General features: G+C 51.2%; 1 protein-coding gene across 4 annotated transcripts in view; it reads left to right on the forward strand.

The window, feature by feature from the left end:
- The first annotated feature begins 3911 nt into the window (after window positions 1-3911).
- The window catches only part of CSPG5 (chondroitin sulfate proteoglycan 5), a 30866-nt gene continuing 14346 nt past the window's right edge, over window positions 3912-20431 (forward strand). Inside the window, exons 1-5 of one of the 4 annotated variants that reach the window (XM_077859081.1) lie at window positions 3936-4080; window positions 4645-5758; window positions 8426-8614; window positions 10426-10501; window positions 16760-17285. In XM_077859081.1, the coding sequence (XP_077715207.1) occupies window positions 3984-4080; window positions 4645-5758; window positions 8426-8614; window positions 10426-10501; window positions 16760-16921 (1638 nt within the window). In that variant the 5' untranslated portion in view covers window positions 3936-3983 and the 3' untranslated portion in view covers window positions 16922-17285. Of the gene's footprint in view, window positions 4081-4644; window positions 5759-8425; window positions 8615-10425; window positions 10502-16759; window positions 17286-20431 lie in introns of those variants that run through there. The other 3 variants (XM_077859082.1, XM_077859083.1, XM_077859084.1) reach the window with 3 other exon arrangements.

Raw genomic sequence — 20431 nt, forward strand, 5'->3', positions numbered from 1 at the left:
CCTTAAGGTACAGCTTTTGCAGACTTACAAAATAGGCATCCCTTAACACAACCAAGACTGGAAAGAAAATCCCTCCCAGTCTCCTGTGGCAACCTACCACCTCAGGTGCCCTCACGACCAGGTGGTCCTGGAGCAGCAGTGCCATTGGAGGGTAATACAGCGCCTTTGCACAGGCTGGTTTCTGTGGTTGGCTTGGCTCGGACACTGGATTTCCCACAGTCATCCAGATTGACTGGCATTCCTTGTTCTGGTCTGCTTATTGTGTGTACCAATGAGTTTTCTGAGAACCACCTGGAGAGGTTGCCTGCTGAGACAGCAGGACTCCTGCATACAAGCCTAGTTGCACCATGTCTGAGGCTGTGCTGGCTTGTGCTGTGTGGCTTTCTCCCAACTGGCTTGGCTTTGGGATAGTGAAATTCAGGGGCTTTTCCAATTTTGCAGCAGACCCAATGCCCCGGCAAGATGGCCACCTCTAGGTTGTGACAGTTTTCTAGGATGAGGAATTGTGCAATGGAGAGTGCAGAGTTCATGTAGCAGGGAGGTGTTTGTCAGCACAAATAACTCCGGGCCCCTGACTCTTGGCTCTTCCCCTCTTCCCAGTAATGGTACAAGAAGGTCCACTAGCAGTAGCCCATCACCAAGAATGGTCAGAGCTGACTGCCCTATAGTTCATATCCCCTCTGGGGAGAGGCCATACTAGATGGCCCTTTCTGACTGACCTAGGACATGAGTCTAGATTCTTGCCACGTTGTATGTAGCCTGTTAAGAAATCATGGCGTTGACTCAAATGCCCAGGTGTGGGGACTGGGGAGAGAGACAAGGCTTCCATTCTGCCAAGGGAGGCCTGACCTCTGCATCTGGATTCCTCTTCTGAAATTAAGAAGCAAGAATGAAGTGGTTTGAAATCAAGATCTTAGCTCAAGTTTCGGCCTTACCACATCATTAGCATGATCTCAGTGTCAGTTTGCAAATACGCAAAGTTGTAAGATAGCAGGATTGTGAACAGGACAAATTAGAGTACTAGGAAAACTAAAAATTCACAAAAATGTTAATTAGTTACTACTGAGGACTTAAAGCCAGAAACATGCTGCTTCCTGTCCAGACTGAAGTATGCCCCCAGCCATGGCAACTGGACAGCAGCCCCTAGTTAAGCTAGAGGCTTCCTATGCACAAAGAGGCAGGCTGTAGCCATGGCAATGGGCCTTGTGCCTGCCTTGGTACTGGAGGCAGGTTGCCAAACCCAATAGGAACCTCTAAGGCATGTAGAAGCCCTTGCCTCACAAAGCATCCCTGATGCCCAAATGCACGAGACTCAAATGTGAGGAACATGGGTGTAAGCTCTAGACAAGTTAATTTCCCTTTCTTTCACTTTGCAGTTCCTACATCTTAGATCCCTTTTTAGCCTACCCTAACCTCTGTGCCCAGAAAAAGGACTACTGTCACTGGACACTATGATTACCACTTTCTCATAAATGAGACGTGTTACTGACTCCAGCGTCACGCAGATTTAATGCCGAATCCTGCTCTTCCTGTCCCACTCCATTGCCTGAGGAGCTTCTCCCATTTGTCTCGTGGAGGTGTCTCCAAACTCCACAGGTGTGCTGTGCTCAGTTCTTAAACTGCTGGTGAGGTCTAGGGAGGATCAGAATGAAAGTGAATGGCAACCATTGATTTAAAACCCCAAAATGAAGAAAATGGTTGAAAGAATTTGTCTCCAAGGTAGGGTAGAAGGTCGTTGAGGAAAGTGACATTTCATGTTTTACCTTCTACCGTATGTTTGTTATAATTCAAAAATTGAATTTCAGCCAGCCTGGCTGTCTCAGTGAGTGGACCATGCAACTCTTGATCTCAAGGTGCTGAATTCAGACTCCATATTGGGTGTGGGAGCCTACTTTAAATTTTTTTAATTGAATTTAAAAGAATGCTTAAATATTTAATAAGATATTAAAATGAGGAACAAACTAGAGTAGCTGGAGTTTTAACAAAGAAATAGGAGAAGGGCCCCATTCAGACCTTTCTTGTGAAAATCATGGCAGTAGTCCTGTCCCAGCCGTCAAGGCCCCATCATGAGGCCTCTTTCCCAGTCGGGTCTGGGGAAGGAGGCAGTAGGCACCAAGATCCTCCACTCTGACAGCCAGCACCACCCAAGAATCAAGGTGACACAGAGAAGCAAAGGAACACATAGAGACTTGTACACAGCTCGAAAAGAAAATATGGAGATAAGCCTCAGAGATGGGGTTGGAAGGCGCCTGGACAGTGCCTCTGTGGCCCACCAGCAAGTACAAAGCCCAGCCCGGCCCTCTACTCAGAGAAGGTTGTATTCCAAACTGGTATTTACTGTCCCCCAGAGGCAGCATGAAGCCATGGAAAGAGCCTCAAGAAGTCAGCCCCTGTGAAGGAAGCTACAGACGCAGGTTTCCGGAGTACCTGGTTGCCATCCATTCGTTCATGCTGCTCCTGGCCTTCCTCCAGGGGCCCCCCTGTGCCTGCCCTGTGCATAATGTGCCTTGCAGGCCAGAGGGAAACTAGGAGAAGGAGGTAGAGGGCTTTCAATTTCAGGGACAGGCTGAGAAGACTTTGCAGAGGGGAAAGGTGACAGGAACTGAGCTTTCTGACGTAAGGAGTTTGCCAGGCTGACCGGCAAGGAAGGGAATACCAGCAGCCTGCCTGAGAGGCTGCTGCTGCAGTGGGAACACACTTGGAACCAAGGCAATCCCGTCCAGAGACATGCACTAGGACGTGAGGAGATAGATTCCCCAACTTGGTTGTCTTTGTGGCTGGCTCCCTAGGGACAGAAATGGGAGTGCCTTTCAAATACCGTAGGTGTCACATCTGAGGTGGTGACCCCCAATGTCATCATTTGGGTCAATAACACACCAAGATGTGGATGGTTGCCTTGGGCGATAAGCTAGGTGACTAGCCACAACGCCCGACCAAGCAGGGCTCTGGGGATGAGGGGTCCTTGGCTGAGCAGTGAGCTTTGGTCAGCCCGCAGACTACTCTAGCGCCAGGGTCTGGAGCCCGCGCGTCCCTAGGCTGCCATCTAGGCCGCTTGGGTCTGCCCAGGACCTTGAGCTTTGGTAGCCTGGGACACATGGGGATGATGAATCCTGGGTGGGAGGAAGGAGCCAGGCTGTCCCAAGGAAGCGAGCAGAAAGGCGGGGTAGCCGCAGTCTCAGGGAGGTCTGGCCCCCTGACCCTGGGATGCGTCGCGGAGGGCCTGGCTGCGCGGGGTCTGGGCTTTGGCTGCGGACGGATTAGGTCTGATCCGATTAGGGCCTGGGCCCTCGGCTTCGCCCAGTTGCCTGGCGCTGCCGGCGCCCGCCCCGCCCCCGTGCGCACCCGCAGACCTCCCAGAGACCCTTCCCCGCCCCGAACACGGCATTGGCGCAGAAATCGAGAGGCTCCGTGCGCCCCGGACTCGGCTCATTTCCACAGCGCGAGCTCGGGCTTCCGCCCCCTGCGGCCCTGCCGAGCCCCGCCCCGAGCTTGCGGGTGTCTGGGCCCCCGCCTCCGTGCTCGCCGCGTGGCGGGTGGGTTCCTCGCAGGTGGGGGGCGGGCCCCGCCCCGCCCCGCCCCGCCCCGCCCCGCAGGTCTCCCGCCCGTGCACCTGTCGACTAACGCCCCGCACGGCGCTGTGCTCCGCACCCACGCTACTTCACGTCCGTTTGTCCTGGCGTCCGAGCCGGGGGTCCGTCTGTCCCCGGCAGGCGGACCGCGCCGGGCAAGCGTCAGAGCTACGTGCGGCGGGGCGGGCGCGGCGGGCGGGGTGGGGGCGGCGCTGAGCGGCCGCCGCGGCGCGGGAGGCGGGGAGGCGCGGCGCGCCGGGGACAGCGGCGGACGGCGGCGGCGGCGGCATGCGGCTTCTCGCGCTGCCCATCGGGGGCTGAGACGGCCGCAGCGCGGGCGGGAGGCGCGGCGGCCGGCGAGCCGAGGGCGCAGCCAGCCGGGCAGACCGCGGACAGCGGTCGGGGCGCCGCGCCATGGGCCGAGCCGGGGGCGGGGGCCCGGGCCGGGGGCCGCCGCCGCTGCTGCTGCTTCTGGGGGCCGCGCTGGTCCTCGCCGCCGGGGCCGCGCCGGGTAGGTACCGACCGCGACCGGGACCCCAGCGGCTCTCGCGCCTCCCCTGGGCCAGGGTCCCGCGGGCCTCGGGGACAAGCGGAGTTCGCGGGCTGTGGCAAGGGGGCGGGGCAGCGCCCTGCCAGCGACTGGGGCGGGGGAAGGGGCGCGCGAGGGGCTGGGGTGAAAGGTGGGGGGCGGGCCCGGGCCGCGCCAGGGTGTGCGGACCGAGGTGCCGGCTGGGGGAGGGGCCTGGGGGGGCGGGGCCTGAGGGTGAGACTAAGGGGCGGGACCAGGAGGTGCTGGGGCCCTGAGGCTGAGAGCTGGGGGCGGGGCCCGGGGCGGGGCGGGCCCTGAGGGTGCGACTTCGGGGCGGGGTCTGGAGGTGGGGTGGAGTCCGAGGGTAAAACCTCTGCCTTGGGCGGGAGGTGGGGGCCGCCCGGTGACACTGCGGGCCCTGCCGGGGGCGGGGCCTGAGTGGGACCTGCCGGGCAGGGTGTTCCCGCCCCGGGGAGGGGCGGGGCCTAACGATGGGCGGGGCCTTGGGGCGGGGCCCTGACGTGGTGCCCCCTCTCTCCGCCGCAGCGCGGGAGGCCGGAAGCGCCGTCGAGGCGGAAGAGCAGGTGAAGAGCGTCCTGGCGTGGGAGCCACGTGCCAACAGCACGCGGGAGAAGGCTGGCCCGCCAGCTGCTGGGGAGGAGGAGACCTCGTGGACTGCACCTGGCGGCCAGCCGGCCGTGGTGGGGCCTGGGGTCGGGCCAGAGGAGGCGCTGGAGGCGTCCGCGGCCGTGACCGGCACAGCCTGGCTGGAGGCTGACAGCCCAGGCCTGGGTGGAGCGACCGTAGAGGCTGGCAGCGGCGACACCCAGGCCCTTCCGGCCACGCTCCCGACTCCGGAGGAGGCCCTCCGACGTGCATCGGTGGCCCCCGCCACCCGCGAGACTACAGAGGCCAGCGGACCACCCTCCCCCACTCCTGGCGACCAGCTACGCCCAGGCCCCGAACTCCCCAAGGAGAGCCCCTTGGAGGTTTGGCTGAACCTGGGAGGCAGCACACATGACCCGCATGGGCCAGAGCCCACGTTCCCCTTTCAGGGCACACTGGAGCCCCGGCCGGCGTCAGATATCATTGACATCGACTACTTCGAAGGATTGGATGGTGAGGGCCGTGGCGCCGACTTGGGGAGCTTCCCGGTGTCGCCAGGAACCTCAGAGCACCACCCCGATACTGGGGGAGAGACCCCTTCCTGGAGCCTGCTTGACTTATACGATGACTTCACCCCCTTTGATGAATCTGACTTCTACCCCACTACATCCTTCTATGATGACTTGGAGGAAGAGGAGGAGGAAGAGGATGACGACAAGGATGCAGCGGAAGGTGGAGACCTGGAAGATGAAAGTGACCTTCTGGCGCCCACTGAGAAGCCTGGGCTGAGGCCAGGGCCTGGCCAGCCCACCAGTCGGTGGCATGCTGTCCCCCCACAGCATACTCTGGGGTTGGTCCCTGGCAGCAGCATCGCCCTCAGACCCCGTCCGGGAGAGCCGGGCAGGGACCTGGCCCCGAGCGAGAACGGCACTGAGTGCCGCAGCGGCTTTGTGCGGCATAACGGCTCCTGCCGATCCGTGTGCGACCTCTTCCCAAGTTACTGTCACAACGGCGGCCAGTGCTACCTGGTGGACAACATAGGGGCCTTCTGCAGGTAAGGATGTGGCAGGAAGGTGCACAGGGGCTTCTAAAAGAACTCCCAAAGAGTGTTATGTGAGGCCAACTCAACAAAGAGAGTGACGTGATGGGCCCAACTTCCAAGAGATGGTGCGTTCCCAGGCCAAGAGGATCCTGGGATTCCCAGGTCAAGAGATGCTCATGCAGATATCTTCTACGGGGAATTACTTCTTAAATGTACTTCCTGTGATCTCATCACTAGGGGAGATTCCCCAGAAGTAAGATTTTGTATTTCCTCCAAGCATGTGTCCTTTATTCATGCTTGGAGGAAATAGTGAAGGGACTTTGCTAAGGATTTTGGAAAGCCACCTTCACTGTCTTGAGGGGTTTTGTTGGAGAGTTTTGGCTACACTTGCACAAAGAGTAGGCTTATAAACCTACTCTGGAGGAAAGAAGGCTGCTGAGCACTCCCTCTGAGACATGTGTAGTGGGAGGGCTTTTACCCTTCTACCTTGATTTTTTGTGCTCCTGGGGATCCCCAGCACAGCATGTTTTAAAGACCCAGAGAATTTAGTGTCCCTAAGGACATTGTCTGCAACCTACTATCCCATGCCTCATTAGGAGTACTTACACACTGCCCTCATGGCAAGGTAGTTAACCTGCTGGAGAGTTCACTGGCTTACTCTGGAAGAATCACAAGTCAGGGGTGATCTGCGTAGTTTTAGCTTGTCTCCTTCCTTTACAGGCCCTAGAAGTGTAGTAGAACCCCCAGATTCCTCTGGGACTTGTTTGTTGGTCCTAGGAGGAGCATTTCTGAAATCTGGGTGTCTCTGTGTCATTCCTGATACTTCTTTTTCTTGGATTTTTTGGAGGAATGTGAAGCATTCAGATTCTCTAGGTCTTGATGTTCCAATTGAAGAATAATATATAGAAAGCGTGACTGTTATGCCTTTGGCATTAAAGCTTGACTTCCAGTTTTTTCTTTCCTATAAACGATAGTGAAATGATTAGGGTCAATCATATAGGCTGTGTCCACACAGTTCTGATTGGAGGGGTCCAGTTATTGCTGAAAGGAGGAACTGTCATCAAGAAATTGTGGCAACAAGACCTTTCCAGTTGGTTAAGGGCTACCAGAAATCTGTGGAAACCCTGTGATTTTGCTCCACAGGCTTTGGTTAGTGGGACTGTAGTGATGATTTTAGCCTGGGAGTGCTGAAATCTCTGCAAAACCAGTATCTTTCGTCCTATTGGCGGCCTGAGTTTTCACCTTCCAAGTAATCTTCCCATTGCCGTATGAAATGTAGAGCCCTTGCTGCCTCTGGAGACCTAGAAAAGTTCCCAGAAGCTCCTGGAGCCCTTAGGACTCCTGAGTAGAAAAGTAAGCTTGTCCTCAGTAGGCTGCATGGCTGTGCTGACCAGGGATCCTCCGGTGGGTCCTGCGTCAGAAGGGCTTTTCCACAAGTCCTCCCACCAGTTCCTTTTGCTCACCTTCTCTCCCAGGATCATGCTCGCGCCTCCCTCCCAGAAACTCCTCCTCCGGCTGTGTACGCCCAGGCTCCCCAGGCTCGGATGTGGCTGGGAAACTGTTTTGCATTCTGCTCACAGGAGTCTGCCGAGCCCTCAGTTGCAGACTGCAGCATGCCTTTGTCTCTGTCACTCTGACCCACTGCAGGGAAATGATCAGAGCCGTAACAGAAGTCTTCTAGAACAGTGGGTTAACGGTATCTTCACCACCCCCCCCCAACCCTGACTTCAAACAGGTAGCCTCTCATGATTGCAGAGGCTCAGTTGGAAAAGAAAGACTTTCCCGTTGGTCACGTCTCCTCACTCTATTCTGGGTGCAGAGTAGCTAGTTCTCCGATGCATAATTTCCCCTTTTCTGGACCCCTTTCTCTTCTCTGTCATTCACCCTGGGGTTCATGTCCTCCCTCCTTTGCCTGCCTCTGTATCCTTCCACATCTTTCCTCTTTGAAGCAGCCTGGTTCCCATGGAAACAGCAATGTCATTGGAAGAGTTGGAGCCTGGGAATGTCCCCAAGGGCAAGAGAAAGTCACTCAACAAAAGGACTAAAACCCACCCAGAGGGTTGATTCTCACTGTGCTTTCACGACCGACAGCTCTCATGATAATAAGACAGGACGCTCTAGGGGCAGAATTTGGGGGGCCGCAGAGATAGGAGGAGAACACACATCCATCTCTGTGTTCATCCTTGTCTGTCACTTCTATTTCAGTGTCTGGGTGGCCTCATGAGCTAGACAGGACTGCAGAACAGCAAGATCGGTTTTCCTGTGTGCAGTGGGTTGACTCCTTTTGTAGCCAAGGGTCGAATTGTCGTATTTTCACCCAGAGCCAAGGGCAGGGGAAGCTGAGAATCCTGTGATTGTCCTCCTTGAGGCTGCGAGGTAGAAAACCAGAGTTCCCAGCCTCTGTGGTCACTTAACAGTCATGTGAGTGACCAGTTCACTCTGTTTCCCGGCTCCCTGGTTATCTCATCTATATCCTGGGCCTCAGAGCTGTCCTGCTCACTGCATCGGATGGTTGCACACAATCTCTACCATGAGGTCTGCACAGACCAGTGACATCATAGTTCCTCTAGACACTTGTAGAAACGAACTGTTGACGTGAGCAGGGAGCTTAGGGATCAGTGCCTTGCCGTGGCCGTGGCTACCGCCCGTCACCTCAGTCTCACTCTGTCACTGCCACAGGTGTAACACACAGGACTACATCTGGCACAAGGGGATGCGCTGCGAGTCCATCATCACCGACTTCCAGGTGATGTGCGTGGCCGTCGGCTCGGCCGCCCTCGTGCTGCTCCTGCTCTTCATGATGACAGTGTTCTTCGCCAAGAAGCTGTATCTGCTCAAGACAGAGAATACCAAGCTGCGTAGGACCAAGTGAGTCGGTCAGCCAGCCCCACCCTGACCCTATGGCTGCACACCTCCATCCGATCCAGGGATATTGTCACCAGGGTTCCTGGCACCTGCTCTGCATCCCTAGTTGGGTTTTTCATACCAAAGTCTCACCCGAGTTTATCCATTCCTGCACAGAACGCACTGGCACTGTCGCAGAGGCCAAGCCCCTGTGGCACGCTGTGGCTGTATGGCTCCATTCCCAACACCCCCCAGCCCGGGATAGAGGGTGCTTAAAGAAAAGGCACCCAGTGACCTCCTGGCTGTGGTCCCCCGTGTAAGTACTGTGCTCAGCCCTCCACCACCTGACTGCACCTGCTTCCTCTGGGTGTTTGGTGGCCACGGCCATTGTGGGGATTTTGCTCACAAATCACAAGAAGTAACCCCAGCTTCCTCAGATTTACTGAGTGCTGCGGAGAAGGGGTCCGCCAGGGCATTGCTGGTCCAAGATTCTCAACCCTTGGTCCAGACAGAAATGCAAGGAATCTAGGGAAGTCCTCTCTACCTCTCCTGAGTTTAGGGGATGGTGGGGCCCAGGCTCAACTTCCTCTGCTGTGGACTTTAAGGGCCAGATGGGAATAGAGTCTCACTTCAGCTTCTCTCTTAGCAGAGGAGTGACTGCTGTGTGCATGTGAGAATCCACACGCATTTACCTTTAAGTCCATGCCTTGAACACTTGGATGTGACCTTACACACTGTGAGAGAATCACTCTCACTGAGCAAAGTAAGGAATGTTCTGAAGCTTCACAGGAGTCACAAAAGGAGGGGGTTGCAGTTCAGCTTCCTTGGGGTCCAAGAGACAATTTATGCAGAACTGCCCCCACCTCCCTTTTGACCTGTTACCCCCTTACTCCCCTCCCCGCTGACCTGAGACTCCCTCCAGAGAGTGCAACTGAAGGACTTTCCCTGGGTCCTGGGAAAAGGACAAAACGCCATCTGTTGCTTCTCTGCAGGGTCAAGCCCTGCCATGTGCAGATGCCGGTGGCCGCCTGGAACCTTTAAGCTCAGCGCCCCGGGGCCAAGGGGGCCTCACCATTGTAACTGTGTGCTGAAGCGAGGGCCAGATCTGTGCATGTGATCAGAAGCCAGGACCCTTGGTTCCTCACGCCTGCACCCGGGGGATGGGGGCGGGGGTTTGACCACCCATCAGGATAGCTGCTGAGGAGTGGAGAAACAAGAGCGGTGGCCAGAGAGGGGGCCTCGGTCCCAGCCATCCTTCATCAGCAGGTTGTGTGTTTTGCCCAGAGCCCTGCCCCCGCAGCCCCACAGCTCCTGATGCTAGCTGCCTCATTTCCCCAGGCATGCCTGCTTTCTTTCCCAAGCCCAGTTACCGCTCTGAGAACGCTACATGTACTCGATGCACTCCAGCTACTGCCGTGGTTTACTGACTCTAAGATGCACATTTTCCCCACCACATATTAACGTCTCTGAAATTGGATTGTGTCTTACAATCACTGGCTTCTTATAATCACTGTTGGCCAGATGGCAGTCATGATGTAGTTGTAATTGCCTAGCATTCACGATCCTGGCCAGAGATGTTCATATCGTTGTCAGTGCTTAATCTAAAGTCTCAACGAGTGACTTCTAGGATATGATAAAAACTCTTGGTGATAAGAAAGTACTGGATCATGGTTTAAACGGTAGAAGTTTTTTCTCTGTGGTGCATCAAATAACGGCACATCTTATTACGTTCTGTGGCACTTGATGAAATAAGCATTTGACCCAGGAAGCTTTCATCAGGTTTTGCTATGATCATTGCACTCACGTTTTTCCCTGCTCTCTTATGTCCTAACCAGCAAATTCCGGACCCCGTCTGAGCTCCACAACGATAACTTCTCCCTCTCCACCATTGCCGAAGGCTCTCACCCAAACGTAAGGAAACTACGACACTCTCTGTATCTCCTTCCCACTATGCTGGCACCTTGGCTCTCTGTCATAACTTATCTGTCAGGTGACTCATCTTCTTCACATGCCCCCTTATCCACAGGCACATCCCCGCCCCTGCCCTGGCCTATAGTCTGTTTCAGAGCATGGAGCCTCTCCTCAAAGCTCTGGAGGTCAGCTTAGAGTGACCAGTTGGGGTGGTGACATGGGACTAGGGACAGGATGGTGCTTCACTTCCTTGACAAGCAGAGTTACAGGTAGTACTGAAGACCTTTTTCTAGGATGACTTGTGATTTTTAGCTTCATCTAGACTGTAGAAGTCCGATTTGTCTTTCTCCATGTCTTTCTACTTTCTGTATCAAGAAGAAAGACTCTGCTTTCATCATGAGGGTACTTCCTGGTGGTCATGGAAGTGAATGGTGGTTGCTCTTTGGGATGGCTGGGAAAACAGTGTCCTTTACACTGAGGACTGAAAAACGGGCAGGTTAGAGATAACGGGAGCACAAAACACTGGTCGATAGTAAGTCTAGTAAATTCTGTTCTTAGGAGGGTGGGCTCATAAATATCAGTTAAAACTCAATAGAAGATCCCAATAGATCAGTTTCTAAAGATCCTGGCCTTCTAGTGTGTAATCTGGACCAGACTAACCAAAAGTAACCAAAGTACTAGGTACTGTCAGAGAAAATTTCATAAGTAAAGCAAAAACCAGTTATATCCAAGCCTGAGAATTCGTCATGTGACACAGGCTCCATACCACAAGGTAAATGCATTGATACACAGATAAGGGAGCTAAACGCAGACTCTTCAGATGGACATGGTGATGATAAGAGAAAATTTTGAAGAAGTTCTTTGGAATAATGGGGCACAGACCATCAGAGCTCATAGAGGTCTCAACAGTCGAGGCTAGCACTGTCCAGTGGAATGTTCGTGAGATAGAGATGTCCTGTGTCTGCACAGTCCACTCCAGCAGCCACAAGCTACCTGCAGCTGCGGATCTCTCTGAAAAGTGGCTCATGCTACTGTGTGAAACAACACAGATCTAGACCATTGTTTTCCTTTTATAGATGGGGACAGTGTAGCCCCAAGAGGGGAAAGAGAGAATAATAGTAAATATGACCTTGTTCACCAAACCCCAGGGAAGACCTTGGCCTGGTGGAGGAGGAGCAAAGGGGTGGCTTTAAAGAAGAAATGAAAGAGGTTAATTTTGGATCATTTTGTAAGGTCTTTGGTACAAAGGGGAGAGTAACAGATATGATTTTACTTGATTTTACACCAATATATTAGTAAGTTCAAGATGGATCTAATAACCCAGGACACCAGATGTCTTATAAACTTCAAGATTGATAAACATGGTAATCACCCCATGAGATTAGTACCTTGAAGGCAGGAAGAATCTTCCTCATCTCTGTACACTCCACCCCTACCTCATCCGGCCCCTCAAAGTAGTATGCATGTAGTCGCCATTTATGGAATACTGGCAAATGATGGCCTTCTGTGGGGTCTTCTGGTTCCATTGTATGTGTGGGGCAGCAAGTCAGATCTATACAGCAGTTCCCGCAGTCAGGGTATTCATTGTCCAGAGTGCAGGAGTCCTTAGGAAAGTTTCTGATGCGTACATTTCCTGGTCTCCCAGGTGTACACAGACACCTTTCCTCTTCCCAAAAGGGGAGGGGAGGGAAATAGCTCCTCTTGGAGGTCTTGGTTGCATGAGCCAATACAGAGGTTTCCAATTCTTCTTGTAGAAAGCATGGCATTTGTCCATGAATGCTCCCAGTGACCTTGGGTTCAGAATACGAAGCCTTAAAAATAGAATGCAGCAAGGGCTGGGCAGCTATGGTGGGCTCTGCCTTGGGGCTGTGGGGTTGTCTGGGTAGCACTCAGAACGTCCCTCAGTGAAGAGCAGGATGAAGATGAGGCTCTGGTGGTCTCTGGGACCTCTTGGATCTTGCAGGTCATCTCCACCTGGCATCTTTCCCTCAACTTGTGCCTCAGGGGACATCCTGTCCTCTCTGCCGGAGCTCTGAGTATGAGAGGAATGATTCCCCTGTTCAACAGGGTGTATCCTCCTGGATTTTCTACCTTTGACTCTTAATTCTCTGCATCTGGCCCAAAAGTCGGACCTGGTCATATTCAAGATCTGTGGGCATTGGCAGTTAAGACAACTGCCACTTTAAAGTGAAGCCCTATTTGTTGCTTCAGCCACCACATTGACTGCTTACAAGTGATGCTAGCAGCAGGCTGGAAGCCAGGAAATCTCCAGATGAGCTGAGAGGGGAACCGCAGGGCATCCAAGTCAAGCCTGCTCATGTAGTCCCTCCCATCCCCTTCCCCTCACCCCTGAAGTGTCCTTGGTGATATAGATGTCTCCAAAGATTTTGAAGAGTTCTACTTATCCTAATAGAGGGGTTATTTCTTTTACACAAGTAAAGGATATTGAGTGGGTCATTTCCCTACCCATTTCCAGTAATCTCTACAAGCCACACTCTGAAAAGATTTCAAACCAAAAACGGTGCTGCTCTGGGCCTGGCCTGGTGGCACTCTCTGCCTCACCACTGCTGCAATCTCCTGGTGTCTCTCCTCACCTGGGTTCTGCAGCTGGTGAGCCAGCCCCCGAAAGGAGCATCAGGAGAAAAGGGAAAGCCTGTGCTCCTCCACCCGAGCTGTGGAGGCTTGTGAGTCTTCCAGGAGGAATGGCTAGTGTGTGGGAAGCACAGCCTAAGTAAAGTCACCTGAAACCCACGAGCAAACACTGAAAGCTCCCCTGTTGGATCTCACATCTGTGCTGTCAAAGGAATGTCTTGGATATGACTTTGTCTTTCTAAGATTTGACAGACTTTCCAGCATTTCAGTTCATTAATTACTAGGACTTTTCCATGGTGTCCCTTAGTGCTTCTCTGCCTGCCCCTCCCCACCCACCACCCCCTTGAAATCTTTCTTCCTCCTTAGGCTCTATTTCTTTCATTCCGCCTTCTGATAGGGATTTGTGTCTGGACAAGTGGGGCTCCTGGAATGAAGGATGCCCATTTGGCTGGGGCGGAATATCAAGAAGGGGGGACACCAAGCAGTTCCCAGGACGTAGGCCAGATGGAAGGCCAGCTCCCTTGTGATGAGGCACTTCTGGCAAATCAAAGGCAGATGGGCCTTCTGCTGAGGGATTCAGCAACCCTAGGCTTAATAGGATTGAGTTCTGGAAGAGACACTTGAATTAAGATAGCTCTGTCTTGGTTTAGACACTCCCTCACCTATTCTATTTGTTGAAAGTACTTAGCTTGTCTAATAGCATTGTTTGGACACCTGTGTCCCTTATTTTTAGATATACTTATCCCATCTAGTGGCCCAGAAGTCCATTTTCTCATCAAATCCCATGACCCAGGCTTAATTTGGGCCCCCACCTTTATGGCATCACAGCTTTGATGCCCAGGTCTGGAAGTACCCCTAAATTTACTTTTCCTCACACAATGCCTATTTGCCCCTAGAGATTGTGTGATGTCGGCGGTGGGGTGGCAATACCGAACAGCACGAAAGTGAGTCCCATCCTTGTAAGAGGATTGGTAGGTACAGGCCAGCCTGTACCTGTTCTATTCCAGGTTTGCTGCGATCCAAAGTCTGTTCTACCCAGGATCTGTAAAGGCCCAACTCTGAAGCCTCCATGCCAAGTGTCTCTCCCCAAACAACACAAAAGTACATGGCTTAAAAAGTGCAATTCAACCTCATTCCACTTCCCTCTCCACACAGCGTGTGTGTGTGTGTGTGTGTGTGTGTGTGTATCCACATACACATACTTAATGTATCATGGACATCTTTCCATCTCACTACATCTAAATTTACGTTATTGACATTTTTTCTAAATCTCTCCCAGCAGTGATAGAAACTACCAAGTCCTTGAAATCTGCCTCAGTACTGTGTGAAGTTCATTTCTTCTTGCTCTTGTGGTAAAGGGAATGGGGGACATGTGTTCCCCTGCTGTCTAGAAATCATTCCTTTTTTTTTTTTTTTTTAAGATTTTATTTATTTATTCATGAGAGACACAGAGAGAGAGAGAGAGAGGCAGAGACACAGGCAGAGGGAGAAACAGGCTCCATGCAGGGAGCCCAATATGGGACTTGATCCCCGGTCTCCAGGATCACGCCCTGGGCTGAAGGTGGGCACTAAACCGCTGAGCCACCCGGGGTTCCCTGGAAATCATTCCTGAGGTCTTTGAAACTTTACTATACTGCTTGGTTCAAGCTGGTCTTTGGGAAAAGTGCCAAGTGAGGCTGGGAGCTGGGCAAGGTGATGGCGATTTCTGTGTGCCCAGTACTTTTGAACACCTGTAGTGTCCTGTGTAAGCCTGCGGCCTTTCCCTACTCTCTTTCCAACCAGTCACTACCCTGACCTAGCACTGTTATGAGTCAAACTGAGTAGCAGTCAGCACGGAGAAGAACTCCTCACAGTTGCGTGGGGAAGGCCTAGCTCTTTCAACCTGGTGATTACTCAGAAGTGATCGAAGTAAGAAAGGTCTGAGCTAGCTGGTTAGATAACAACATTCTCTACCCTTCCTGCCACCCAGGTCTCTGACCAGTAGAGTTCCAAGCACTTGCAATAGCTATTTGGAGTGCCTAAGAAAGAATTGAGGCCCACAGATCACATGGGTATGCAGGCATCTCTCCAAGATATTGTGGGTTCCAAAAAAATTAAAAAAAAAAAAAAAAAAAAGATATTGTGGGTTCCACTCCAGACCACTGCAATAAATAAATACTGAGACAAAGCAAATCAAAGGGAAGTTATGGGGATCCCTGGGTGGCGCAGTGGTTTGGCGCCTGCCTTTGGCCCAGGGCGCGATCCTGGAGACCCGGGATCGAATCCCACGTCGGGCTCCCGGTGCACGGAGCCTGCTTCTCCCTCTGCCTGTGTCTCTGAGCCTCTCTCTCTCTCTGTGACTATCATAAATAAATAAAAATTTAAAAAAAAAAAAAAAAGGGAAGTTATGGTTTCCCAGTGCATATAGAAGTTATGCCTACACTGTACACTGTACACTTAGTCTGCTAAGTGTACAATGAAACAGCGTACATGCCTTAACTTAAAAATATTGCTAAAGAATGCTAACCATCATCTGAGCTTTCTGTGAGTCATAATGACTAACCACAGGTCACATAACAAATATAATAATAATGAAAAAGTTTGAAATATTGTGGGAATCACCGATGTGACACAGAGACATGAAGTGAGCAAACAGGTGTTAGAAAATGATGTCGATAGACTTGCTCGACCCTGGGGCTCCCATAAACCTTCAATTTGTATTTTAAAAAAAATGCAGTGTCTACAGAGCACAGTAAAAGGAGGTGTGCCTATAATCCTCAGGTGTTTCTGGAGGAAAAGAGTTGGGAAGGTGGGAAGGCAGGCATTGATGTAAGCGTTCTCTGAATGCCCAGGATGCACAACTGGGGGACTGTGGACCGGTGTGGGTTTCCTGAAAACCTTTAACCAGCAAATTCAGGTCAAGGTCCAGAGGTTGCAGGCAACATACCTGGGGAGGCAGGAGGGCGCTAGTACACACAGAAGTGGGGTGAACCAGTAGCACCGGTATTGTCTGAGGCAAAGTACGGCAGGCCATGGAGGGAGCTGGACTCACCCCGGCTTGGATTGGGGAAACACTTTTGTAAGTTAGCATCTTTTGGTAGATAGATGCCTGCCAGCAAGGGGCACACGCACCTCTGGCCTCTCATCAGAGGATGTATATCTGCCGTGGGGAGAGGGGCCCTAGTTCTGCTGGGAGCCGCTCCATCCCTGACCGTAGGCCTCTCCGTGCCCCGCTGCCCGCACGGACAAGACGTGCTCCGTGACCAGGACCTTCCTGGGAGAGTGGAACTCAGCGGGAGAGGCGGCCCCGGGAGGCAGCCTGGCAGGCCAGGCGGAGCTCACCAACAGGTGAGACTTGAGGGGCCAGCCCACGTTTCTCCCCTGTCTCTGCCAGAGGGAGAACCTTGCCCCGGCCTACATTAAAGGTCTTTGTAACCCGGCTACCTGCCAAGTGTTCACCTCTGTCTGGCCAGTGTTTTATAGGATGACATTCCTAGAAAGCCACTGCTAAGGAGTCGGTTTGGTTCATTCAAGTCTTAGAGATTTCTTTCTTTCTTCTTTCCTTTCTTTCTTTTCTTTCTTTCTTTTCTTTCTTTTCTTTCTTTCTTTCAAGCCTGGGGTGGCTAGTTGACCCCTCTATCCACTGTCTCCTTCCCGCCCCCTCCCTCACCCTTTCTCCTCTTCCAGGACGATCCCAGTGCTTCCCACAAAATCCAGGAGGTTCTCAAGTCCTGCCTGAAAGAGGAGGAGTCATTTAACATCCAGAACTCCATGTCTCCCAAACTGGAGGGTGGCAAAGGTGACCAGGCTGACTTGGAGGTGAACTGTCTTCAGAACAACCTCACCTAAAGCAGAGCAAGAAGAGAGGGAATGGGGGAGGGCGGGGGGGGTGGCAGGGGAAGAAACATGACCTCCTCTTGTACAGAGTCTATTTCTTGTAACCATTTGTTAAACTCTCTTCTTTTTCTGGTCTCATGGCATGCCTTGATGTATTTTGTACAGGAGGGAGAAAACACAAAATAAGCAAAGAACCTGAACAGAATCGCATACACCGGGTTGTTTCGTCTGTGCTGTCTGTATATTGCTTCTGCTGCTGTGATTTCTAAACCTATGCTGTTATTCAACTGACTTTTTTTTTTGTACTTTGACCCACCTTTTTTTGAAATAAGAGTTAAAAAACAAAGTTCTTGAAATAAAACTTTTTAAAAAGCCATTTTCCATCAGTGTGTCCACTTCCTACCCATTCTTGTCAGCTTGAGTTGAATTCTTACGTTCCCTGAAGATGTATATTTATATGTGTTTGAAATCCTGGAAGTGCTCTCTGTATTAGCCTAGGATGCCATAACTAAACATCATAGACTGGATCACTTAAGCAATAGAAATTTATTTTTGAACAGTAATAGAGGCTGGATCCCCAAGATCAAGGTGCCAACAGAGTTGGTTTCTGGCAGGGCCTCTCTGCCTGGCTTGCAAAGAGCCATCTTCTTGCTATGTCCTCACAAGGCCTTTTGTCTGTGCACATCTCTTCCTCTTCTGATAAGGACACCAGTCCTATTGGCCTAGGATCCATTTAACCTCAATTACCTCCTCATAGGCCCTACTCCAGATACAGTCACACTTAGGGGTTATGGCTTCAACATGACTTTTGGGGTGACATAATTCAGTCCACAAGTCTGTAGCACCTGATTTATTATGAATATCTTTCCCAGAGAAAGAAAGAAAGAAAGAAAGAAAGAAAGAAAGAAAGAAAGAAAGAAAGAAAGAAAGAGAGAAAGAAAAGAAAGAAAGAAAAGAAAGAACAGAAAGAAAGAAGAAGAAAGAAAGAAAGAAAGAAAGAAAAGAAAGAAAGAAAGAGAAAGAAGAAAAAGAAAAAGAAAGAAGAAAGAAAGAAAGAAAAAGAAGAAAGAAAGAAAGAAAGAAAGAAAGAAAGAAAGAAAGAAAGAAGAAAGAAAGAAAGAAAGAAAGAAAGAGAAAGAAAAAAGAAAGAATACCCTTTCCCAGGGGCACCCGGCTGGCCCAGTCAGTAGCACATGTGACCCTTGAACTCAAAGGTCCCAAACTGGGTATAGAGCTTACTAGAAAAAAGAAAAGAAAAAAGAATGCCCTTACCTTCTTTCATAAATATTTATTGAGCACTTAGCCAAGCATTATGCTAGATGCCAGGAACTCAGGATGAAAAAGACAGACCCTAACCTCAGGAAATTAACAGTGTACTTGAGAAAGAGAATTATAAACCAATAATTATAGAGACGCCTGGGTGGCTCAGTTGGTTGAGCATCCCACTCTTGGTTTCAGCTTGGGTCATGATCTAAGGGTTCTGGATCAAGCCCTGTGTGGGGTCTGATTAGGATTTGCTCCCTTTCCCGTCCCCCTCTTTGCAATCTCTCTCTCTAAGATGAATAAGTCTTTCAAAAAATAAATATAATACACTGTGTCAACATTATAATACAAAGCCGTGAGAGTTCAGAAAGGCTTCAAGGAGAAAGCTTTGAATTGGACTTTGAAGGATGAGGAGGCATTTTTCAGGATAACGTGGGAGGAGAGGACATTCAAGGCAGAGGGAGGATATTCATAGAAAAGTCTTGCCATATGACCAGAGATTTTGAGAGAGGGGTCCTGGCGATGAGGCTGGAAAGGGCAACTGAGGACAGATTGTGAATGGCCTTTAATGCCATTAAACATGGCTAAGGCAAGGTCGGATCTGTTTTCTAGGAAGATACCTCTGGGGATGGTGGTGAAGGCAGACAGAATGGAGATCCAGGCAATGCAGGCAACACATGAGGGTGGATCAGAGAGAGAATTAGGAGTTCAAATGGCCAGAATTCCTACTGGGAGAGTTTTCTAGAACTTTGTCTGTATTCCATCTGTGATAATTCCAATAAATGGAATCCCTGTGTCTTTCCGTTGCCTAATTTGTGCTAGTCCTCCTTGGTTTGTCTTCCCAAATGCCTCATTACTTTTTATTTTGTGCTGGGCATTGTATTTAGAAAATAGTTTATTGAAATATTTTGCCTAGGATGATTTCTTCCTTTAGAGAGGGGGTTTTTGTTTGCTTCTGTCAGGTGCCCAGGGGCACTAGAATCCTGGGATCACATTATTCCAAATCAAGGTCAGAGACTTCCCAGGCCACTGAAACCAGTCCACAGGCCTATCAGACTATGCAAGGGCTGGTTTGCTTTTGGGTCATTCTTACCTCTAGGGGCACAATCCTCTGGGGTCACAGCCTGAAACCGACAGTGGTTTACCAGCTTTCCACCTTTGGTAGGCCCTATACTCCAACTCCACTCTCCACACACCCCCAGACATTCAGAAACACAACTTACTATTCTAGTCCCCTCTTCCAAATGGGTGAGTCCCTCCAGGGTAGAAGTGGCCCTGAATGCTGGGCTCACCTGTCTGAGTTCCTGTCCTCTCTGGGATATCAGCCTTGTAATTCTGCAGTATTTTGTTAGCTCTTTGATGCTTTTCAGATGTTTGTACATCTTTGTCCTTAGTGGAAGGGTTGGTCTAAATTTACCTAGTCTCTCATTTACTAACAACAGAAGTCCTCTGTTTTCATTTTGGGACTTTTGCCCAGATGGCATTCAGCTGGTTCCATGAGCTCAGTCTGCTCTTTGCTATTGGACAGGGCTACAAGTTAGGATGTTGGGTTATGGCCTTTGTGTATTATGGTTTCCTAACCTGATGCTTATCCACTTTGGGGAGTTTGGCAGGTTTTACTTTGGATTTCCTGTACTCTCAATCAGGGCACAGACCTGTCTTTCATGGCTAGGCACCTCTGGCTCCTTTCACAAGGAGGCCCAATCAAGAGGGATTGTATGTGAAGTATTTTGTAAGTTCTAAATCCCATCCAGGCATAAGGGCTCAGAAGGGGAGCAGGAGACAAAGCAGGCCTAATGAATAGAGTTACCAGATGCTGCCAAGAGTCTTTGACCCTATGAAGAGGCTGCTGTGTTGAAATAGGATATATGATGTCTATCTGTGCTGGCCCTCTTTCCTGCTAGGGCGTTTGTGCCTCTCCAATGACTGTGCTCCATAAAGCCAGCCAGCACCCTCTCTGGGGACCTCAGTTCTGCTGTCAACTCCCTCATTCACCCCTCAGTGATTATTTAGTGCTTGAGATATCCCTCTTTAGCACCCTGGTGCTGTCAGGTGATGGTCTCCAGATTCTCCTGTCTGCTTTTTCCACCCCTCTCCATAGCCTGTTTTGTGTCCTCCTCTCTAAAGAAAGGAAAAATGTGGGAAATGTAGGCATCATGGAAGAAGTTCATTTGTCTGGGGGCCTTCCAGCACTGATGGATCACTTTGCTTAGGAGAAGTGCACATGCAGTGCCGAGCCATCTGTCTCCACAAGACATT

The sequence above is a fragment of the Canis aureus genome, chromosome 19, assembly GCF_053574225.1.
Source record: "Canis aureus isolate CA01 chromosome 19, VMU_Caureus_v.1.0, whole genome shotgun sequence".
Taxonomy (NCBI): domain Eukaryota; kingdom Metazoa; phylum Chordata; class Mammalia; order Carnivora; family Canidae; genus Canis; species Canis aureus.